Source organism: Ranitomeya variabilis, chromosome 3 (genome assembly GCF_051348905.1).
Source record: "Ranitomeya variabilis isolate aRanVar5 chromosome 3, aRanVar5.hap1, whole genome shotgun sequence".
Taxonomy (NCBI): Eukaryota; Metazoa; Chordata; class Amphibia; order Anura; family Dendrobatidae; genus Ranitomeya; species Ranitomeya variabilis.
In genome coordinates this window covers 646590098-646615230 of record NC_135234.1, presented here as the reverse complement: position 1 = coordinate 646615230, position 25133 = coordinate 646590098, and the positions used below count along the sequence as shown (strand labels likewise).

Genomic DNA, 25133 nt, shown 5'->3' with positions numbered 1-25133 from the left:
GAGATGCCACCTTCCGGAACTGGATACCGGTAAATGGCAACCGCAGGGAGGAAGATGAGGACCCGCAGAGAGAGTGTGCAGAAGGAGAGAAGATAGGCGTTACTTCAAAAGCACACTCGACGAGGCCAAAAGTAGGCAGAGCTACCGCCACAAAGTGGGTGGAGTTACCACTGGGGTGGCGCTAACAGCTGGAAGTGGGCGGAGCTAACCAGCGGAAACAGCAGGAGAGGGTGAGCTATCAACGGGTGGGAAAAAAAGCCCGCCCGATGATGCCGAGAAGGGGGTGGAGCTAACTGCTTAAGTTAGGCCACGCTGAAGCCAGGGCCTAAATTTATAACTGAGGCCCCAGAGACAGGGGAGGGTGGCGCGGAGGTCCGGACTGCCTGTCACGTAACCTGGAATGAAGGGTAAACCAGAACGCAGGGGGAAATGGGCTCCTATAAATGAAAAACTGACTATATCTAAAAAGAAGGCCCATGTATAGTGAATAAAAGAAGGCCCCTCTAACAACAAACCCTCTAACAATAAACGACTAGGGGGATAGGGGAACAGTAACATCAATCTTCTTCTGTCATATTCCTCAATCTTTATCATTATCTTCATCCTTCTTTTCTTCTTCTTTATCTTCTTTCTTGTCCGGATCTTATCCCCTGACACTTCTGGGCTCCTGACAGAGAGAAGAAAGATGTACCTCTCCATCTAGACTTTCATCGGATGTCAGAGCCTCTTGGGAATGAGGGACGTCCATGCCTCCTGAAACCGACAGGCTCTGGTGGGCGAGTGGGTAGGAGACAGGGGCCAGGACCAATATTCGGATCACCTAAACACTCTTCTGTGTTAGGGTCCTACCGGCTACATATACGAGGATACAGTGTGGCAGTTCAACACCTTCTTTTTCACACTTATTTGCTCTCATCAGCACTCAGCTGAATCAGAAATGGCACTTCATATTTACTTACTAAACCGTTAAGTAAAGCGTTAAATAAACACCCACACACAGAGAATATAGAATCGTAGCATACTGCAATTGTTCTTGTGCATCAGACGCCAATGCAAGTGAATAGGTGTGAGAAAAAAAAAAAATCGCATGGCAGTCAAACCATGCAGTGCCATCCCATTTTTACACACCCATGTCCTTGAAAACCCGACATTTCATCTGCCACATACAGTAAAATCACAGCGTGACCCGACAAAATAGAATAGATATATACACATAGAATAGATATAAAGATGTCATATATATACAGTATATATATACACATAAATAAATAAATTAGTACAGTGCGTGTGCAGCTTACTGTGCATGTAATTAATAATTATTTTTCTCAAAAAAATGGCATCACTCGTAATTTTCATGACCTGCAGAGGGAAAGATGATGACTGGAGGCTGATGTTTATAGCCTGGGAAGAGAGTAATACCCATGAAGGTTCCCAGGCTATTAATATTAGATCACAGATGTATGTATACAGTACTTAGCCTTTCTTAGGCATTAAAATGAGTGACCTCCCCCCCAAAAAATTACATAAGGTCCCCCAATATTTAATAACCAGCAAATGCTAGGCAGACAGCTGCGGGCTGATATTAATAGCCTGGGAAGGGGCCATAAATACACTCTGACACATGAGCGTGTAATCACTCCTGCAATGTGCACACTGAGCTGCGGGGAGAAAGTTTACCAGAGTTCATCAGCTGATGAGCCCCGTAATCTCACTAACAGCACCTCTACTGCGTGAGAAAACGGATTTAAAAGCAGCACAAATCTGGACAGGAAAATGACTGATCATGTGCATAGCGCTTCAGGATTCTAAATGACTTTGCTGGCATAAAGATTCTTTAGAGTTTTCGAGCCAATTCCATGCGGAAAATCGCAGCGAAAATGCACCGTGTGCACACAGCCTTAGATAGCCACAAAACAGCTGGGCATTGCCTGACATACACGGGCAATCCCCACAGCCGCAAAACATAGGGCCGCGAGGACACTAACATGTCACTCAAGCACCCACGATAGTGCACACCCAAGCACCTTAGGGAAACTTGAATAATGAGCACTTGTGCTCATCACACATTTGTCTTAAACCAAGTTTACGCTGTTTGTAAGATGCACTATACCCGCAGACAAGATTTACCAAGAATATCCCTTTCCCCCACAAGACACTCACACTACAATAAGAAAACAACGAGAAATTAAGTATAATTTTCAATTTTATTTATAACAATATTCTGTGTTATTTAAGTTGTAAAGTAATCCAGCAAAAATTATTAAAACTTTTTTTTTTGTAACCCTGCCTCTCTCAATTCAGCCCGATAAAACCTCTTGAAATGAGTGCTTTTCAGATTTAAGAAATAAAATTACAGCATGTTAACATAATGTACCGTTTAGTATGTCTGAGAAAATAAACCGTGCGAGAATGTGAGAAAGGGATGATTGACTGTTAATGTTCTAAAAGGAGACCAGAAGAAATCTAAGAAAAGGCCCTCTGGCGGAGAAGACTTGTTGAAGGGCGTGCTGGCATATTTGAGCAAGTTATGGAATGTGATCGGTGTTCTAGGATGTGGAAATTAAATGTGATAATGAAGGAAAACCTTTTACATAGTAAGGCTTTATAGTGCAACAATATTCTCTAATACAAAAATAATCTAAAAAAAAAAAATGGCGTGGTCTACATCATTGACTTCTTTGTCTACCAAAGGATGAAACAAAACCAGCGCTATGTGAATAGTGATCATGGGGTGTAAAGGTGCAAACATAAAGGTCAATGTTCTCTCTCGTTATTCATTTACATACGTGGAGAGATTACATTAATGTTTCAATTTATTGCCCAACTTCCCTAAAGTGAATTTATATTGTAGAAACGACAGGACCAAGCTTCTCCAACTCTCATTTAGATGAGAACCTTGTCATACTGGTTTATGGCTCAATCGCTTCCTAGCTGGTGACAGGGGTCACTTTCAGATACTCAGCGCACAGTGTCTACGTATCTGAGAGCGCAATTTTGCTAAAAGTGTGCAAACTGACCTGATAAGATAAAAAAAAATCTCTTATTATATTGCGAAAGTGGCAGTTCTTGAGTTACCGTGACATCTTCCCTCAATCACACCGATATCTTGACCTATTACTTGAAAAGGTATTTTATGTTTTTATGGGAAAATATGCATGATGGTAAAATCCGAAAAGCACTATAAATTGTACATGAGCCAAAAAAAAGAGAAAAAAATGTGTAAACAGATGAAAATAAAAATTGCCCATCACTGTGATGCAAGGCCACCAGGCACTAAAAGGTTAGTGATCAACTGCTTTATAAACATCAAGAAGCTTAAAGTGTAGCCGACGCATGCACACAGCGGACGTGGCCATTTTATGGGCTGCACTAACGCTCACGTGAAGGCACTCTACAGTTAACTAAAATCGAGCTCCATCACATTCTGCATTGTTTCCAGCTTCTATTACACTAACAGGCTCAATATTGGACCAGTCCAAAAAAATAGCCATCGCCCCTGTATGTGTGTCATAGGTCCAATTTAAAAGTGCAGTGCCCCAAGAAAAAAAAAAAAAGAAAAACATTCTTAATTTAAGAGATCACGTTGAGGTCCACCTCTGCCCCTCCTGTGAGCTCACCTCTTATAGTGTAGAACGTGAACATGGTGACTAAAATGATAAGGTGGAGACTAACGGGGGGAATCGAGTGAGGAAGGAATAGCCAGGGTGAAGGTGAAAAATTCATTTCAGATCATTATTATTATTATTTTTTTAGAAGGAAAATATTTTGGGTTATTTTTCAGTTTAGGAAACAAACAAAAATAAAAAAAATTCACATTTTGCAAAAGTGCCCTTTAAACAGAGTGTTAACCCTTTCAAATATTCAAAACACTGTTACATTGATTGCATTTGTTCTATCTCCCGGGCATCCACATTTTCTTATTTTGGGAGAAACACAACAGTATGAAATATGCAGCAAAACTAAAAGGAAAAAAAAAAAGAACAGAAAGCCCTAAGAAGGTAATGGTACTGGAAGCAAGACAGAGCATCTTCTGGAGCACATTCATGGCTGAGGGGAGTCTTTTCTCCAGGTTGGGTTGTTCTTCGGCTTTCCAGTAACCAGGCACAATATAATCTATAGGAGCAGCTCTTTGCGTGACATCTGTGGGTAGCCTTTCATGTGTTCACATACGATGCAAAGAAATTCCAGTCCAATGATTAGCGGCGAACGTCTAACTGTAAGTTGGTATGGCAGTGATGGGGCTGAACCTTGAAATACAAAGAATTGGAATTCTCCTACAATTATAGGCTTCTCACCCAACTTCCAAAAGGCTCAACCGAAACAAAAATACCATCACACTCTCTTCATCAAATCATTAAAAAAATAAAAAACTATTTAAAAGCATTATGTAGGGTATGCTGTAGCTAAAACATGAGGCTAGGACCGAAAAAAAATTAAAAAAAGTAGTGGAAAGAGAATCAGAAGCATTCGCTTGACGCGTTTCACTCTGGTTACTTTGTACCACGTCTGCATGAAGTGGGTAAAATAACGTAACAGTCTTGATTAAAAGGCCAGCCCTTGAAATGATGAAAGCACCCCCTTTCGCATATGGATGATTCCTCTTGCTAAGACAAGCTGCCTTTCTTTTGATTCTTCTCGCTCTTCGAAGCTTCTATCTGTTGAACAAGATCTGCGAGCCACTAGTGTTTATTGCAGAGTCACAGGCAGGTCCCGAGCACATGTGGGCAAGGAGGTGAAGGGTTTCAGACAGGTTCCAGAAAATAATGGCAAGGAAAAAATATATTTATAATACTGAGATCAATATAAAAGTAGTCCTTCATTTATACACTTTATACACCGTTAGGTTGTGTGTGTGTTTTCTCCATAATTTTTAAAAGTTTTCTTTTAACTATTTTTTTTCTTCTTTTACTAAAATTTTTCACCCTATGCCAAAGGGTCTGAGAAGTCGTCCTCTCCTCCGCGGGACAGCAGCTCTCGCTTCTCATCCGTGCTTGCTAGAGAATTTCTGCTATTGTGAGCTCCCATGTACAAAGTGGCATAAACGGGGTTGGTAAAGTTTGTAGGCTGAGAAGAGAAGAGGAATAAAACACAGGTTAGGTGTACAAAAACATTTCTGGAGGCCATAGTAGAAGCAGAACTAAGGAGTGACTAAATGGAGACCACAGTTAGAAGAATTATATAAATCACATGATAATTTGGTGGGAGTTATTTTACATTTGTTCCCCCATCTCGTTGGTATAACTTTTGTTACAAGAGATACTTTTTTTTTGTTATTCCTATATAAAATAATAAAAGAATTGTGTGCATGTAAACACAGACATAAGGGATATGTATTATGAGCCCTCATGGGCAGGGTCTTCTCTCCTCCTGTACCAGTCGTGACTTGCATTGTTTAAGATTACTGTACTTGTTTTTATTATGTACACCCCTCCTCACATGTAATGCGCCATGGAATAAATGGTGCTATAATAATAATCATAATAATAATTATATGTACAAATTTTACAAATCTTTTAACTAAGGTTTTGCTTGAGAGAGACATTACATGGGTCTTCTTAGCTCGTATACCTATAGAAAATCTATAGGTTCTACTGTAAGTAGATGAGGGTCCCACCTATCTTGAGGATGAGGCCCTATTGTGTGCCGATATTAGTAGAGAGGTGGTTGGATGTCCATACAAATAATGGAAATCTTAACCACCTCTCCACTAACAGAGGTGCACGTAAGACCCCCAAAACTAATGCGTAGAAGCCATCCAACCATGTACCGCTCATGGATGGACCTTAACTCAAGTGACGTCACCTTTATATGTGCCTAAACAGGCCTGAAATGAACTGGGGAAAAAAAAAATCGATCCACGCTTAGCCTAGGAGGGGGCCACACCAATACCAAAAACACAAAAAAGAGTCTGCAAACCTTTAGTACTAAATTAATATGCAGGTGCACACATACTCAGTGGCTGATATTCAAATATACAGGGTTTATCCATATGAAGCCTTTTGTATGCCTTTGTGAAATGTGCATTGGGGGATATAGCCCCTTTCTGGACTGTGCACCCTTATCCACCATCTTTCCCAAAAGGTTTTAATTAGCACTAAGCAAAGATCCCCTCTCTTTCCCAGTTAGTATGAGATCTGTGTATGTTTTTACATTGGTGACGTTGTACTTGTGCCCCTATTTATAAAGATAATACCATAGATGTTTTGGCCCTTTTCAAATATTTTTTGTATAGGATCTTATTTTTGGGACAGATGCAGGTCCCATTGGTGGGACCTACATCTACTATACACTTACAACATAACCTGTGAATATACTATAGATGCATGAGATGGGAATATACAGTATATATCCCTGTGCATTTTTACTTAATATTACAGTTTGTAGAGTATGGTTGTAGAGAAAGAAAAACGATTCTTACTGTATATGTATTTCAGAAGTGGGAACATTGTCCGGAAACCTCCGTCATTGATTAGACTTAATAATTTGCACGGAAAATGGATACAGGAGCAGTAAGTCCTTATTCACAGTTGTAAATCTATGTATACCATGAGAAGAGCTCCTGATTGTGTAACCCCAATGGACATATCCCCATGTATTGGCAGTGAGATGTCACCAATAGGGGGTCCCACTGGGGACAAAAAGACGTTCTCTATTGTATACCTCTGCATGAATGAGCGTAGTTCCATACAATGGTGCGCCGGCTTGACGGTGGCCAACATGACACCCTACTGATTGGTGAACACAACCCTGTGTATATAATATGCTATGACATGAAGAAAACTGGGCCCCACCGTCACTAATAATGCAGCTCCATTACCTTATCTGGATCTAAAGTGAAGTCGGCATCCAGCAGTTCCCCTACATCATCGTCTGGCTCCCCTTCATACATTTTGTAGGTAGGATTACCAATTTCTACATTCATGGCTCCATTGGTCATTCGCTGATGCTGGAAACCCTTAGCCCTATGGAAACATTCACAATGGAAAACAACAACTCTGTGAAGTCCAACCTGTTTGTGTTATAATGCATTGTAAAATATTACATAAAAATACTCTATTTTGTCTTACCCGCTCATTCGATGTCTATACCACAAAAATATTCCTACCCCCAGAATGACAAGCAGCAGTATCAACACAATTGGAATGATAATGGAGGCCGTTTCTGCAATAGATTCAGATCATTGATACAAATGTCAGTCTGTATAATACAATGTGTTCAATAAGTGTCAACTTTATTAGCTTTAGCCATTTATACAATGAAGGGGTGTGGTCGCGAGTCAAGACCCCACCATCTGCTAGAATACAAAGTCCTCTTGGCCGGTTTGGCTCTGTTCTCAGCCAAGTCATCCAACTATTTGGACTGAAATGACTGGGACCATAATACACATGCAGTCCCATGTAGGTGGTAGCATGACACAGCCTTGTGATGCAGCGACTAGCGCTACCAATGGTGTAGAAGCAACACAACAAGTTCTATCTTTCTGACTGCCATCTACATGACACGTTAATACTGGCTTCCATTGCAAAACCTAAAGGGAGCACCAGAGAAAGGTGACATTTTGATAAGGTTTAGTAAGATTTTAGAACAAGTTTTAATTTATCATTATATTTTTTGTAAAGGGTCAAGAGCACATTTTCAAACGAATGTCTTCACAAATATCATAAGATAACATATATCATTCACAGACTACACAGCAATTTTAAAGTCAATGAAACAGTATCCACTTACGAGAGGTTGGCTGCGTTTGCCCTATAAACATTTCACATGTTGGACCGGTCATCTCTGAAGTGCATCTAGCAAAGAAAATATATTTTATTAAGTGGTTATTAAAGAAGTCTCTTCCGCTCTGGGAGGATAAGGCATCTGGAATAAATCATCTAAAAAGTGAAGGAGAAGAAGGGATGATGAAGAAATCAGCATTATAGAGGCTCACTAAACAATAGATCATGATCGATAGTAAGTGGGGAGATATACTTTTCACTAGGTCTACACTGCTCTCCTGAGTATGCAGTTTTTTAATCTTTTTATTTATTTTTTTTAAATCCGTCATATGGTCTCACAGATATGGGCATTTTTTGTGTGCAAATTTGAATTTTTTTTGCAAGGGGAGTGGCTAACAGGATTTCCTCCTGGGGGGGGTCTTTAGGCTCCTCTGCAAAATTATTCTCTAAGTAATTCCCCTTTGGTAAAAATCATAAAAAGTAGCAGTAAATAGGTCCATATCTCAAAGTGTATGGTTAAAAATAAAATAAACAACGGAATATTCAGGTATTCAGGGTAGGCAATCCTGGCAGCCCAGCTCATCTCGTTAAATCGCAGTCACTTCTCATCACTTTGATAAGTGTCAAGAAGAGAAAATGTGGCATGCGTTAAAATTTGAGACTTTGTACGAAACTAACTCTGCACCAATATGAATCTTCTCCAGGATCTCTCCGTGGACTATAAACTTCACATTTTCTTTTACAAATGGAGAAAAAAAAAACTCTTGATCCAATAACGTAATCATATTACCAAAAACAGTTTTCATGGCAGCCATCATGCAGGCAACTAGATTTTCGTGAACTATAAGCAGAATGTTTTTATCAACGTTATGTTGTATTACACACGATCCCTTCTTAGCCCAAGACCTGGCGTTTCTTACTGGCATTCCGGCATCTCTGTTATTCGGTTGATCGTGCAGGTTCCTCCATTCTTACAGTAATTTTCACACGTCAAACAAGACTTAGCGATGCGTCCATCCTTGCACCTGCGACAAAACATGAAATAGATAATGAAGCTACAGTAACCTCTGCTTTAACTGTAAAGACTCCTTCCTTATTATTACAAAAATCAGCTTTACATTGACCCAACAAACATACTTACGTGCAGAGAACATCCCCATTGGTTAGACTACATTTGCCATCTTTGCATCGGGCGCATCTGTTTTTCTCACAGCGACTGCCCTCAAACAGAGGAGTGCAGCGGCACTGCTTCGTTCCATTCGCGCTGTGGCATATTCCATTATTCTCACAGTAACCAGTACATTTTCCTGCAAGAAAGACAAAAGTAAAATCTCTTGTAAAATTTTGAGCTGCTGAGGCCAGTAACTGGCTGCAGTGCTGACGTCACGTCGACAGCACTAGTAGCAGCGGTGGAGACTCTGTACTGGACCTGGGGAGGGTGTGTATAGCTCAGATAATAGTGGTCTACAAGAGAAAAATGCCTAAATACAAAAAATACAGATAAAAATCAACCTAAAAAAGCAGCGTGCAAAATGATTTTCATATGATACTTATCAAAAATCTGGCTCAAGCGTTTTTTTTTTTTTGCTGGCTTTTTGTGGGAAAATGACAGGAAGTGCAATTTTTATTTATAAAAAAAGCTAAGTGTAAACCACAACTCTAATACGTATAATCGCTTAAAATATAATGGAAAAATATAGACTGCCCTGTCCTGGTACAAAGCATCAATGGTTTCATTTTATCAATTAACAAAATGCAAAGTGCATGAAAAAAGAAAAATCTAAAATAAATATTTGGTGTGAACAGCCCTTGGGTTGAAATGGAAAACCTCCTTGTTACAACTCCATCCATTGAAACTTTGCTCTGGAAACCTGTGCTGTAGAAGCCATTTCCTGAACCTCCATATCTTACCCCGAGAGCAGGAATCCACTCCGGGAGCTCAGTGGCTTTGGGAAAAACACTAATAATTCTGAGAATTTCTGATTTCCCATTCACATTGGTCCAACAACCAATCCCTACGACTGACATCACAAATGACAGAAATCAGGATTCTCACAGTCCATCAAATATGGAAGCGCAACCATTTAATAGAATTCTCAAGTATTTATGAGAAATGTTCAGTTGCCAATAATGACTACAATAAATATCTGGAGCTTCACCATTTCATTCAGAGCCGCCATAAGTCCTATCTGCAGCCTCCAAAAGGAGAAAGAGTACTACGAAGATTTAGATTAGTTGTTTCTCAGAAAAATAAATGGGACAAACATTTAAGAAATCTGTTTATGATCCATCACAGCGGCCTCTAAATCTTCCAGCTGTCCATCTTGTCATCAATCCACCAGACCAATGCTCTACAGGTGGTACTTCACCCCATACAGGCCCTCACCAATTCACCCAAATGTTTCCATATTATGGTGTAGGCCCATAGTTGTTAGTCTTAACTCATTTTTTTGGGATTGTTGTGTTTTTTATATAAAACTTTTCAATAAAATCTTCTACTTTATGTCTGCTCTTTGCTTATCTAGGACTGGAGGATAGTCCAAACATAGAGCGCACCACAGTTCTCCATGTTCTCACAACTTCCAAAATTGTGATTGTGAAAAAGTTAGCTGCAGCTGCGCTATGGAGAACGTGATGGCGTCCCAACAAGGTAACCAAACTGTATAGGCACCTACTGCAAACCTTACAACCATGTGTTCCACACGTTCCCTGTGGCAAATATATTGGTATCTTATCTGTCCTATGTTCACATTTACGTTATGATGCCAATTGTTAACGGTTTTTACAAACATATGCTTGGAGCAAATTGTAAAACAATGGTGTTTATCCTTATATAATTTTTTTTTCTGCTAAAATAAAAAAGGAAGATAGAAAGAAAATGAGCAAATATCTTGTAGTAAGTAAACCTATTTCCACAAAAATAGTGTAAAAGTCACCCCACATCGACAAGGTGTACCCCAATCGGGACAGTCCCCAACTCTTGTAGATTACCTCACTATATGTCAGTAGTCGTCAAAATAGACAGGGTAAGAGCAGGACCCAGATCTGAATGTTCAGACACCTATTCATGGAAAAAATGAAAGAAAATGCCCAGCCCAAACGGGGGAGTCACACCATTTAGACAAAGAGCAAAAACACTAAGGAGAAACAAAAAAAATGAGCCAGAAAATCCATTTAACAGACAAAACCTACAATAAAAACATAATGAGCAAATACCCTGCAGTAAGTAAATGAATAAATAAATAGTAATAGTACAAGTAAATAACATAGGATATTTAACACTATTTTGATTTAAAAAAAGTGTAAAAACCATCCCACCGTGACAAGGTGTATCCAATCGGGACGGACCCCAACTCTTGGAGTTCAACTCACTGTCAGCAGACATTGAAACAGATTGGTACACCTTGTCACGGTGGGATGGCTTATAGGCTTTTTTTGTCAAAATAGTGTTAACAAAGTAACCCATGTTATCTACATATACTATTACCATTTACTCACTACTCGGTATTTGCTCATTTTGTTTTTATCTGTTAAATGGCCACAGTGTGAATGTGCATCTAATTAAAAAAAAAAGACAAAAAATGTATACAAGGCACTGAGGGACCACGGAATAATAGCGGTTATTAATATATAGAGATTTCAGGATTCCTAACACCTTGTGGCCTAAATAAAATCATAATATTCTACAAAAATATAAACTGTATATTTTATCTTTTAAAGTGTAATTCATTCTTAAATATCTAGTATAACTTAATATTGCATCTGACTCTGTACAGATGCAATGTCACCTGGATGGGGGCTGGATACATTAAGCCTAATGTTATTGGCTTTTAATGCTGACATAAGCCCCATAGGGGTGATGATGTTTGATGGTTACTTACGATATTGACACTTGTCCCCAATGTAATCAGCAAGGCAGCGGCAGTTTGGTTGGTTGCCCAGGTTGACAGAACAAGTGGCGTTGTTTTGACAGTAGTCCTTGGTGCATACTTGCTCCTGGCACGTGGGACCAGTGAACCCAGTAGAGCAGCGGCATGTTGGTGAACCTAGGAAGCACGGGTGGTAAGAACAGAGTTTAATGCGGCTTTGTGCTCAGATCATATACTTAATAGGGATACAAGCTGATGGTTTTTTAATGTATTTAAAGAGGTTGTCTGGTCAAAACCAGACTGTGACTGCAGACTTATGAATTCCCCCAGCACACACATGACTTTAGACCCAGGAATGGAGGGTATGTAGGAGTTAGACATACGCCCGGCCAGTGGACGCGACCTCGAGCCATACTTTTGTAATTTTTCAAATGTAAAAGATGAAAATATATATACAGTATATATTTATTTTTGCCTAAAATACAAAGGATATGCGTCATCTTTAACTTTAGGCCTTTTAGAGATCATTTCACCTTCAACTTGCTTAACTGTTCACAATAACAGTAATTGTTAATAGCAGTGCTCAAACTTTTACATGTCACTGTATGTGCCTTAAAGGGGTTTTTCCATTTCGAACATTTGTATCTGTCTGATAAATGTGGGTTCCAACTCTGCCTACAGGGATAGAGATATGGCTACTCAAACGATCACTCCATTAACTTACGAGGGAGTTCAAAAACTTGCAGAGCAAATGGATAGGTCATGCATGGAAATACCATTTTTAAAGGGAGTCTTTCACCCCCAAAACTGAAATTAGATTATGGTACTTATACAGTATGTAGGGGACTTCACTCTTCTAGAAATCAAACTTGTAGTAATTGGGCCGGTGTTACGGTGCACGGCCAGGGTACACCAATGAGCCCTCATCAGCATGTGTAATAAAACTTTTTTTTCACGTAAAGCTTAAAGTAGTGAAATGTAAACTACAAGTACAATTTTTATAGGGGCTAAGTCCCCTATATGACTGTATAAGTGGTTTAATTTGAGTTTTGAGAGTAACAGAATCCCTTTAGTTCAGGTTCAGTGTTATTTGATGTTACAAAGCCAATGAGACAAAGTACACGAGTATGACCATGCACTGTGCTGTCTGTATATTGCACATACCCACTGGTATACATGTTTCATGGGCTGGGAAACTAGGCTTTATGTAATCTTTTTGGCTTACCTGTACGTGATGGGGCACAGTTTCCTCCGTTCTTGCAGTAATCTTTACACTGGTCAATTTCGCACCGTTCTCCGTGATAACTTGGTGAACAGCGGCACTTGGCTTGCTTTCTGGCATTCAGGAAGCACTGACCGCCATTCAAACATTCTACATTGCAAGTATCTGGAGTGGGCTCTAAGCAAAACAGTGAAAAATTAGAAAATCAAACCAAACAACAGAAATCTGTACTACGTAAGGTGTTCTTCACTTATGTCCGCACTTACCGTCAGGAGACTGAGTGGGGGATGGAATAAGCACGCACGTTCCATTGTCCAGCCGTCTTCCATTTGGACATGTACAGACTGATCCACTGGGACTCAGCAGACACAGCCATTCACACTTCTTCCGGTCACATGGATTGGTTACTAAAGACACAAACAGATAGTGACTGATCCAGATCTAAGGGTTCGATTTCACGGGCAGATAATCATGTAAATGATGAACGATGCAATAGTGACTCACGAGGAAGAAAGTCATGAACGAAATGGTTGAATTGCGTTGGCAACATCGTAACATCGTGCACCGTGTTCACATAGACAATCTGAAGTGTGTTTGTGTGCATCGTTCATACCCCGTAAGTGATACTATTTATTCCAAATACATGAAATCATAAAGCATTGTGCAAACATTTCCATTGAGAACGTATAAAGAAAACATCATCAAATTAGTAAAGCAGAAAAAATTTTGATAATCATGAATATGTACAACCCTATCTAGGACTTTTATTTTCTCTCCTCTCTTAAGGGCAAATCATTGAATGAGCGAACAATCTCCATTTACATTAAACACAAGTTTCAAAAGTTGAATGAAAATCTCTTTGCGCGCCTAAACAACTTCATACATGATGAACGACCTTTTTTTGACACATCGTGCAGATTATACAATTGTCTTGGACGATGGATTATGGGCCAGTGTGAATTCAGGTAAAGGTTTGCAATTAGAACAGCCGACCGGAGGTGTAAAACAACCACACGTGTGTGCAGATCGGAGGATATTTAGTAGCCTGTTTACACTCCCCAGGCCATCGCTCGGCACCGATCAGCAGCACATGTTCTGCTTACACAGGACGAAGCGATCAGATAATAACCAACTGTTTAAATCAAGTTTTTGCGTTAAATGTATTTTAGTCAAAATTTTATTTTTTTTAAACAAATCACAAACCTTTATTAAGAATAAAAGATATAATTTTAGCAATTTTCACACTGAAAACGGGCTTTTTATAAACTCTAACTTCCTGTTTCAGGAAAGCACACATGTACATGGAGTCGGAGGTATGACCATTGTAGCTATTTTTGTATTAAAGTGTCCAACGAGCCCGCGCAAAGGTCATTGTGAAAGGAGGGGGAGCAAGGTCAGTGTGACCGATCGTGATCGGTGGATCCTGTATTGTCAGATGTGTATTGAGGCGTTACCTATCGCTAGAATTCTGCCTCTGATAATATTTAGCCTTACTCAAAACTCTTCCTGAAAAGACGGAAAATACAAGTATTATGAAGCACCAGTGGCAAGTATGAAGACTGCAAGATTACATACTTTCTTATTATTTTTTTTTTATAAAGATCATGATAAATGAAAAAAAAAAAAGAAGAAAAAATTGCATTTTTTTTTTTAAATACATGGTACACAAAACCTGGTATAAACAATAGGTCAATTTCTGATGATTCATTTCCTTTAAGAAGCAAGCTGTGAGCCATCACTTGATTGGCAGCCTCTGTAAGTGTGCCAATTACCAGGAAAATAATGTTCTCGATAATCAGCCCGTTTACATGCACGCATAGACTAAAGACCCCCATACAAATTAGACAAATGTTGGCAGAGCCTGCCGATATCAATCATTTAGTTTGTCAGTCAAAAGTGTATGGGGGCACTGTACAAATGAATGCAGGAGATGTTAATTGGGCATGTACAGGTTAGATCAAATAACGTAGGCACTACTAATAAGTGGTGCTCAAGTAGGTGCCCAAGCCATAGTAAATTTCTAGATAAACTTGGCACACACAAATTGTAACTGCGGTGAAAAATTGAATGAGGTAGAGTACATACAGTAGACATTTCGGTCTGTATTAAGACCTTTATCAATGTACCTCACTTTAATATTTCAGGGTCCAAGGGTCATATGCAGGACTAGGAGTCCCTGTTGTGATCAACTCTACCTCATTCAATTTTTCACCGCAGTTACAATTTGTGTGGGCCAAGTTTATCTAGAAATTGGGCATGTACAATCTTGGACTGCTGATCGTTTTTTTTACTCCCGGAGATAAGTTGCCACTAATTCAGCCAAGTGCTCTTGGGTATGGAAGAGCGGCTGAGATGACTGCCAGCAGAACGATCGGCCAACAGCCATTTGATGTGTGTTTGGCGGCTTTTACAGTAAATTAACTGCAGTCAGACAATTCTGACTGCTCTGATTTCTGCGGAAACAAAAGATTGAACATCATCAAATCCTACACATCCAATTTTTCTTATCTTAATAACAGAAGTGGAGAAGCCATTGAGCAGTATCCATAAACATTAGATAGATTGTGGATTCTACAGATTTCATGACCGATCTTGTGATTCTGCAGGATCCGATACTACTTTGTGGTTTCGGAGAGATTAATAATGAGGCAGTTTCAGGATTCTGCCATAACGTCCAGATTTACCTTCCGGTTGCTTATACTGGTGATGCAGGACAACATCAGTGACGTGGTTAATTCCCCATGTAAGATTGGTGACAGGGCCATGTCCAAACTTGTGCACTTTAAAAATGAGGTTGTTAATGTACGTGACCCCGTAGATATAATCTTCAAATATATCAATGCTGAACGGATGAGTGAGACCTAGAGAAAAAAAAAATAGATGTTTCAAGGTGATGCCGAAGTATAATCTAGTCGCATCTGAATAAAGACCTTTATCGCTATACAAAATCCAGTTAGAGGGGTTGTCCACTACTGGAAAACTGCTTCTTAAATGCTAAAATGCACCAATAAAAAAAAAAAAAAAACACACTCGCCTTCTGAACCAGCACCGTTCCTGCAAGGTCAATGCGGTGTCTCCGAGCGGTCATATGACTGTGTTGTTTCATTGTAAAGTCACAGGAGCACTGCAGCCTATCAGTGAAGGCTGATCGACTGCAGTGCTCATGTGACAATGTCACAAAAGCGCCAGGAAACACAGGGCCAAAATTGTTGGAACAACACTGTGTTCAGGAGACATGTGTTTTTTATTTTATATGAGGCATTTTAGCATTTAAGAACCAGTCGTGGACAATTCCTTTAAAATGAATGAATCTGTCAACAGGTTGTTTGCCATTTAATTTAAGAGCAACATAATGTAGGAGCAGAGAACCTGATTCCAGGATGTGTCACTTAATAGGCTGTGTGCTGTAGTTTCAATACAATCAGTGTTTTATCAGCAGGTAATGATCATTGCATGACCAGGGAACATGGTCTAAAGCTCCAAAGCTGTGACGTACTCCAATCTACTTCAACAACCCCTGGCAAAGCCACAGGATAAAATGTATCAAAGTTCTAGATGGAAGTCTGACAGCTTTAGCAGTGCCTTGCGAAAGTATTCGGCCCCCTGGAACTTTTCAACCTTTTCCCACATATCATGCTTCAAACATAAAGATACCAAATATACATTTTTGGTGAAGAATCAACAAGTGGAACACAATTGTGAAGTTGAATGAAATTTATTGGTTATTTTACATTTTTGTGGAAATTTAAAAACTGAAAAGTGGAAAAAAGGAGATTTTTGTGTACTCACCGTAAAATCTTTTTCTCCGAGTCATCATTGGGGGACACAGGACGAATGGGTGTTATGCTGCTGCCACCAGGAGGACACTAAGTTAAACACACACAAAAGATTAACTCCTCCCCTGCAGTATACACCCACAGGCTGGACAATCCAGAGCCAGTTCGGTAACAAAGCAATAGGAGTAAGCCAGTTAACAAACAGAAAACATGTCATAGTCAAAACACAGACTGAAAAGAACAATTGAGCCAACTAGGCTAACAGGGAGGGTGCTGTGTCCCCCAATGATGACTCGGAGAAAAAGATTTTACGGTGAGTACACAAAAATCTCCTTTTCTCCTACGTATCATTGGGGGACACAGGACGAATGGGACGTCCCAAAGCAGTCCCTGGGTGGGTCACCAGAAGTTATAAATGCTGAGCGAGCCTACAAGCTACAGATGAGACACAGCCGCTTGTAGGATTTGCCTACCGACGGAAGCGTCTGCCGAAGCCTGAAAGTGCACCTGGTAGTGCTTCGTGAACGTATGTAGACTGGACCATGTAGCGGCCTTGCAGACCTGTGCTGCCGATGCCTGGTGCCGGATGGCCCAGGACGCGCCGACTGACCGGGTAGAATGAGCCTTGATCCCCGGAGGTGCGGCGTGACCCTTGACACGGTAGGACTCTTGGATGGCGGAACGAATCCACTTGGCAATGGAGGCCTTGGAAGCGGGTAGTCCCTTCCGTGGCCCCTTCGGAAGAACGAACAAGGCGTCTGACCTACGGAGAGACGCAGTCCTGGAGACGTAACGTCTGAGACCCCTCACTAAGTCCAGAGTGTGGAGCGCCCTTTCCGTGCGGTGGGAAGGAGCAGGGCACAGTGAGGGAAGGACAATCTCCTCATTAAGATGGAAGGAGGAAACGACCTTCGGAAGAAAAGTCGGACATGTCCGCAAAACCACCTTGTCCTGGTGGAACACGAGGAAAGGAGGTCGGCACGACAGAGCTGCCAGCTCAGAGACACGTCTAATAGACGTGACAGCCACGAGGAAGGCAATCTTCCAAGACAAGAACAGCAAAGACACTTCATGCAAGGGCTCAAAGGGGGGCTCTTGAAGAGCACAGAGAACTAGGTTCAGGTCCCATGGTTCCAAGGGCATCTTGTAAGGCGGAGCCATATGAGAAACTCCCTGGATGAAGGTCCTGACCTGCAATCTGTTAGCAATCTTTCTCTGAAAAAGAACCGAGAGAGCAGAAATTTGGCCCTTAAGAGAGCTGAGAGCAAGACCCAAGTCTACGCCTGATTGGAGGAATTCCAAAATGTGAGGGATAGAAAAACGGAGGGGGAAACGTCCCCGCTTCCTGCACCAGGCGAAGTATGCCTTCCAGGCGCGGTGGTAGATGGCAATAGAAGAAGGCTTGCGTGCGCGGAGCATGGTAGATATCACCGTCTGGGGCAACCCCTTCTGCCTCAGTACCCAGGACTCAACGGCCACACCGTTAAACACAGGGCCTCTGAGTTCGGGTGGTAAATGGGCCCTTGAGACAGGAGGTCTGCGCGACTCGGCAGCCTCCAAGGTACGTCTGAGACCAGTTGAACCATCTCGGCATACCATGTCCTGCGCGGCCAGTCCGGAGCGATGAGAAGTACTGGGATCCATTCTGCCTTGATCTTCCTGATCACCTTTGTCAGAAGAGGAATTGGGGGAAAGATGTATGGGAGTCTGAAACCCTGCCATGAGAGGACGAGAGCGTCGGCTCCGAAGGCTGAGGGGTCGTGAGACCTGGCCATGAAGACGGGAACCTGGCAATTGAGGCGAGATGCCATTAGGTCCACGTCCGGGGTCCCCCATCGAGAGCATATCTGGTGAAAGATTGCGGGATGGAGAGACCACTCTCCGGGATCGAGGCTGTGGCGACTGAGAAAGTCCGCTTCCCAGTTTTCCACGCCTGGGATAAAAACTGCTGAGAGTATGGAATGATGTGTCTCGGCCCAGCGGAGAATTAGCGTCACCTCGACCATGGCCGCCTTGCTGCGAGTGCCCCCTTGGCGGTTGATGTAGGCTACCGCAGTGGCGTTGTCGGACTGGACTCTGACCGCGCGGCCGGAGAGGAACGGCTGAAAATGATGGAGAGCCAGTCTGATTGCCCGGATCTCTAGGATATTGATGGGCAGCTGGGACTCCTGCGGAGACCAGCGACCCTGAGTCGAGTGGCGCTGGAACACTGCACCCCAGCCGAAGAGACTGGCGTCCGTTGTGACAACCAGCCAGTGCACCGGAAGGAAAGACTTCCCCCGAGTCAGGGAAGACCTCTTGGTCCACCACCTGAGGGACTGTCTGATTGGGCGAGAGAGAAGGAGACGGCGGTCGAGCGAGGCGGGATTCCTGTCCCATACTGCCAGAATGGCGTGTTGTAAGGGACGGAGGTGAAAAACCGCAAAGGGCACTGCCTCCATTGCCGCCACCATCCTGCCCAGTACCCTCATGGAGAAGCGTAGGGAGTGAGAGCGAGGTTGAGTAAGCTTCCGGACTTCTCTCTGAAGAGTGGATACCTTTTCCGGAGGCAAAAGTACTAGACCCTGAGAGGAGTCTAAGATCATTCCCAGGTAGGATATGGTTTGGGCCGGGACTGGGGAAGATTTTTTGAAATTGATTTTCCAGCCCAGGCGCAAAAAGGTATTTATAGTGACGTCTACCGCTTCTGAACAGGACCGGAAAGAGGGGCCTTTTATGAGGATGTAGTCCAAGTAGGGCAACACCACTATGCCTCGAGCATGTAGAATGGCCACGGCAGCTGCCATGACCTTGGTGAACACCCGAGGAGCAGTGGCCAGCCCGAAAGGTAGGGCGACAAACTGAAAATGGTGCCCCTGGACCGCGAAGCGGAGGAAGCGCTGATGAGACGGTAAGATGGGAATGTGCAAGTAAGCGTCTTGAACATCTAGAGATGCAAGGAACTCGCCCTCTTCCAGAGAGGCAATTACCGAGCGGAGGGACTCCATACGGAATTGACGTACACGGACGTACTTGTTGAGGAGCTTGAGGTCCAATATTGGACGTACTGAGCCGTCCTTCTTTGGTACAATGAAAAGATTGGAATAGAAACCTTGGTACCTCTCGTTCTGAGGTACCGGGATGATGACCCCGTCTTCCCATAGCGATCTTATGGCCTGAAAATACTGACGGACCCTTGCTCTGGGAGGAGGGGACTGGAAGAAACGAGATGGGGGAAGAGAGACAAACTCTATCTTGTAACCGAAGGATACCAGTTCGCGGACCCATCGGTCGGAAACTACCGAGAGCCATGCGTCCCGAAAGAAGAGTAGGCGGCCGCCAACTCTGTCGGTGTCCTTTGGCGTTTGCCAAGAGTCATTGAGGTGGAGACCTGTTAGGTCTGGGCCCCCTGGACCCCTGTTGTCTGGGTCTGCCTCTCCAAGAGGGAGAAGGTTTGTAAGATGGCTGGGAGGTTCTGTCCTTGCGCTGACCTCTCCCGGCGCCGGGTGGCGCGGAGGGAGGATTGGACCAATTGGAGCCGAAACGGAAATATCGGCCTCGGCCCTGTTGGTTGCGAAAGGGGCGAAAGGTCCGTTGCTGGGGAAGGAATTTGCTCTTTCCCCCTGTGGAGTCTGCGATTATTTTATCTAGTTTGTCCCCAAAAAGGCGTTCGCCCTGGTATGGAAGGGACGTGAGAGATTTTTTGGATCCTGAGTCCGCTTTCCAGTCCCTGAGCCAAAGGGATCTGCGGATCGTGACAGCATTGGCCGCTGCCTGTGAGGCACAGTTGGCCGCGTCTAAGGATGCGGAAACTACAAAGTCCCCCGCTCTGGCAATCTGAGTGGCCAGGTGTGAAACCTCGGGGGGTAAGTCGGCGTGTAGTGCTGTAGAGGCTAAAGACTCGGCCCAATGGGTCATGGTTTTTGCAACCCATGTGGCGGCAAAAGAAGGGAAGAGAGAAGCCGAGGAAGCTTCAAAAGCCGAGCGAGCCATCTGGTCAATTTGTCTATCAGTGGGATGCTTGATGGACGCGCCCTCGGAGGAGGATAGAACCGCCTTGGTGGCTAGCCGCGACACTGGCGGGTCCACGGAGGGTGACTGAGACCACTCCTTAGCAAGGTCCTGAGCAAACGGATACTTCAATTGCATAGCCTTCTGACCTGAGAAGCGTTTATCCGGACGGACTCTGTGGAGATCGACAATGTCCTTGAATTGAGGATGCGTAGGAAAAAATCTATGAGCCTTTGTGGTTCGCCCGAATGACACGGGATGAACCGCCTTGGACGGGGTTTCCTCCTCTAACTGTAGCGTCTGACTTACCGAGTCTATGAGAGAATCTAGGGTCTCTTGGTCATGACGATACTCTGGGGAACAGGACACGCTGGATGCGTCGTCCAGAAAGGATTCCCTGCTATGAGCTGGGGATGAGTGACGAGAGACTTCGCTCTCTGAGCCGGAGGGCTGATCACGGACCGGAGATATTACCCTGGACTTCTTTCTAGATGAGAGAGGGCTTCTGGAAACGGTACGACCTCTAGGCCGAGAGGGGTTTTTAGGCCGCGTTACCTCATCCGTGGAAGCGCCCTGGGTAAGGGACGGGTCACGGAGGGACTGTATCGTCCTTTCCAAGGATGCCACAGATCGAGCAAGGGAGGACGCCCATGCGGGGGTACTAGGCTCACTACATTCCGGGTCAGAGGCCGGAGTATCCTGTGCCGCAGACATTTCGCAGGCGGAGCACAGCGGGGTAGTGTGACCTCGGGGCAGAGATACCTTGCAGGAGGTGCACACAGCAAAAATAACAGAGTGGGTCTTTCCAGTCCGTTTTTGCTTAGACTGTGACATCTTTGCCATAAAGTGAGCGTACTGGCAGGGGAAGAGACAATCCTACTGAGTGCGTCTCACCAAGTTCTGCGGTGCTTGGCAGGGAGATCCTGAAGTCCTGTGCGCTGTGGTACTGCAGAGCCGCCAGCGCACTTCCTGGTCCAAGATGGCCGCCGAGATGTGAGAAGGGCGCTTCTCGGGAACGAGAAGCGCCCAGAGAGAGAGAGAGAGAGGGAGGGGGCGTGTCGTGGGCGGGCGGTGGATTCCCTGCTATGCGCGTCGGAACGCTGCCATTGCCACCGCCATCCTGCTGTATGAGGGAGGGAGTCTGATTGTCCGTGTTGGAGTTCGGCCCAGGGCCGGTAAACTGTGCCACCGCCCTAACAGAGCGCCGGATTGCCCGCCATGCCTCCATTATAAAGCTGCCCCGAGGCTGCAGCGCCGCATTAGAAAGAGGATAAGGGATCCCTGAATGGGCGGTCCCCTGTCAGCTGGTCGGCCCCCGCACTTACCTTGTGCGATGGGGCCGATGCTCCATCCACCTTCACCTTAGTAGGGAGAGGGTGGAGAGCTTCTGCCGCCGTGCAACATCCGCTATGTTCAGTGGTGATGCAGTGGGCGGCTGCACGGACGCCATGGCATACTGTCCGGCTGTGCCCTGGCTCCAGGAAACTTAGGTGGATGATTAGTCCCCGTGGTCGCCTGACAGGGAGGGAGGGAGATCGGAACGCTAAGGAACCGTCGCCACACTGGAAAGTGAGCCAGGGCTGGCATCCATCGTCGCGGGAAAGGATACAGGAGGAACGCTCCATGTACTTGCCCGTTGTTGGTGCGGGAGAGATCAGAGCTGAAAATTTGCCTGTCGCTCCCTTCCGTTAAAAACAAAAATTGGTGGGGTCCTGAGGACCCAAGTGCCTCCTGAGACACTAAGTAAGAACTGGCTCTGGATTGTCCAGCCTGTGGGTGTATACTGCAGGGGAGGAGTTAATCTTTTGTGTGTGTTTAACTTAGTGTCCTCCTGGTGGCAGCAGCATAACACCCATTCGTCCTGTGTCCCCCAATGATACGTAGGAGAAATATTATATTTGGATATGGTAGCAGAACCATAAGTCACCAGAATAACATGATCCGGGTATTTGGCATCTTATTGCCGGTGACAGGGTTCTGAGCTCTCAGTAACAGGACAGGAGGTGGCAACATATGTCAAGACTTAAAGCGCGACGGTGACAGGGGACATGCTTTACATCGAGAGGATGGTGATTCTTTACTGTAAGAGCAGTGAGACTATGGAGCTCTCTGCTACATGATACTGTTATGGCCGATTCACTACAAAATTTCTTAGAGGGCCTGGATATTGTTCTAGAAAAAAATATAATATTACAGGTTACGGGAACAAAGTTCTGTGATCGGATGATGACCCGGGAACTAGTCTGAGTGATGTATGTGGAGTCAGGGAAGATTTTCCCCGTAAAATGGGGTTATTCGTGTCTGACTCATGGGGCTGTTAGCTTCCTCTGGATCAACATGTTAGGTTATAGGTTAAACTTAATGGTATTAAGTCTACGTCAACCTTTAAAACTATGAAATAACATCGCAAATCCTTTTTATTCTGTTATTATTAGATCGTCTGTTCTTTTCTCTTTTCTAGAACTTCTGCTGATGTTTCCTGTCGCTTTCATCCACAGTACATTACTCTCTGGCAAAATCTGGACTTCGCTTTTGACAATGTACGGAAAGGAAAACATCTCAGTAAGAGAAAAGTGAAGCAAAGGATTGACAACAAATGTTATTTAGATTTTTATATTTTAGCTATAAACTTTGGAATGTTGTTCAAAAATGGAGTTTGCTTTTCTACCATTTTACTGTAGGATGTGTCCAATTATGCCTTTGAGACGTAGAGACGCTCATTTATACAAAAACCCATTAACTAATGCATATACCAAAAGGCACAAAACATGTTTTCATGGTTTGGATGCAATGATTTTACCTTTCTTGTTACTGATGACAACCACGGGATCTGTTCCATTGAGACGGATGCTGCTGATGATGGATAACTTGGCGTCAGCCCAGTAAAGGCGCTCATTGTAGTAATCCACAGCCAGGCCTAAAAAATTAGCAATAACCTTATTAAATATATTCACATTTTACCCCTCGGTCTAATATGTATCAGTAATAGATGTTAAATCTGCATTACTAGATTGTAATATACCGAAAACCAAATCTTGTACAGTGGGGAGGAAAATAAGTATTTGAAACACTGCCGATTTTGCAAGTTTTCCCACCTACAAAGAATGGAGAGGTCTGTAATTTTTATCGTAGGTACACTTCACCTGTGAGAGACAGAATCTAACAATAAAAACCCAAAAATCTCATTGTATAATTTTTACATAACTAATTTGCTATTTATTGCATGAAATAAGTATTTGATACAATAGTAAAACAGAACTTAATATTTGGTACAGAAACCTTTGTTGCAATTACAGAGGTCTGACGTTTCCTGTAGTTCTTGACCAAGTTTGCACACACTACAGCAGGGATTTTGGCCCACTCCTCCATACAGATCTTCTCCAGATCTTTCAGGTTTCGGGGCTGTCGTTGGGCAACATTGAGTTTCATCTCCCTCCAAAGATTTTCTATCGGGTTCAGGTCTGGAGACTGGCTAGGTCACTCCAGAACCTTGAAATGATTCTTACAGAGTCACTCCTTAGTTGCCCTGGCTGTGTGTTTCAGGTCATTGTGCTGGAAGACCCAGCCACGACCCATCTTCAATGGTTCTACTGAGGGATGGAGGTTGTTGGCCAAAATCTCGCGATACATTACCCCATCCATTGTCCCTTCAATATTGTGCACTCGTCCTGTCCTCTTTGCAGAAAAGCACCCCCAAAGTATGATGTTTCACCCACCATGCTTCACATTTGGGACGGTGTTCTTGGGGTTGTACTCATCCTTCTTCTGCCTCCAAACACGGCGAGTGGAGTTGATACCAAAAAGTTCTATTTTGGTCTCATCTGACCACATGACCTTCTCCTATGCCTCCTCTGAATCATCCAGATGGTCACTGGTGAACTTCAAATGGGCCCGGACATGCTTGCGTGAGCATGGGGACCTTGAGTGCCCTGCAGGATTTTAATCCATAATGGCATAGTGTGTTACTAACAGAATGTTTGATACTGTGGTCCCAGCTCATTAAACAAGTCCTACCATGTAGTTCTGGGCTGATTAGTGACCTTTTTAAGAATTATCCTTACCCCATAAGGCAAGATCTTGCATGGACCCCCAGGCCGAGAAAGATTGACAGTCATCTAGTGTTTCTTCCATTTTCTAATAATTGTGCCAACAGTTGTTGCCTTCTCATCAAGCTGCTTGTCTATTGTCCTGTAGCTGATCCCAGCCTTGTGCAGGTCTACAATTTTGACTATGTGTCCTTAGACAGCTCTTTGGTCTTGGCCATGGTGGAGAGGTTGCATTGTGATTGATTGATTGATTGGGTGCACAGGTAATGAGTGCAGAGTAGGAGGGCTTCTTAAAGAAAAACTAACAGGTCTGTGAGAGCCAGAATTCTTGCTGGTTGGTAGGTGATCACATACTTATTTCAAGCAATAAAATGCAATTTAATTATTTAAAAATCATACAATGTGGTTTTCTGGTTTTTTTTTAATTCTCAGATTAGGTCTCTCAAAGTTTAAGTGTACCTATGATAAAAATTATAGACCTCTCCGTTCTTAAGGTACCTTCACACTAA

The 25133-nt window shown here is 43.3% G+C and overlaps 1 protein-coding gene across 1 annotated transcript in view; it reads right to left on the bottom strand.

Moving 5' to 3' along the window:
• Nucleotides 1-2185: 2185 nt before the first annotated feature.
• LRP1 (LDL receptor related protein 1) overlaps nucleotides 2186-25133 on the bottom strand; it is a 379537-nt gene continuing 356589 nt past the window's right edge. Inside the window, exons 79-89 of the mRNA XM_077297715.1 lie at nucleotides 23379-23495; nucleotides 15497-15673; nucleotides 13079-13219; nucleotides 12816-12989; nucleotides 11603-11767; nucleotides 8863-9028; nucleotides 8642-8746; nucleotides 7729-7793; nucleotides 7068-7161; nucleotides 6818-6962; nucleotides 2186-5064 (exon numbers count right to left, since the gene is read on the bottom strand). Of these exons, the coding sequence (XP_077153830.1) occupies nucleotides 4924-5064; nucleotides 6818-6962; nucleotides 7068-7161; nucleotides 7729-7793; nucleotides 8642-8746; nucleotides 8863-9028; nucleotides 11603-11767; nucleotides 12816-12989; nucleotides 13079-13219; nucleotides 15497-15673; nucleotides 23379-23495 (1490 nt within the window). The 3' untranslated portion in view covers nucleotides 2186-4923. The remainder of the gene's footprint in view (nucleotides 5065-6817; nucleotides 6963-7067; nucleotides 7162-7728; nucleotides 7794-8641; nucleotides 8747-8862; nucleotides 9029-11602; nucleotides 11768-12815; nucleotides 12990-13078; nucleotides 13220-15496; nucleotides 15674-23378; nucleotides 23496-25133) is intronic.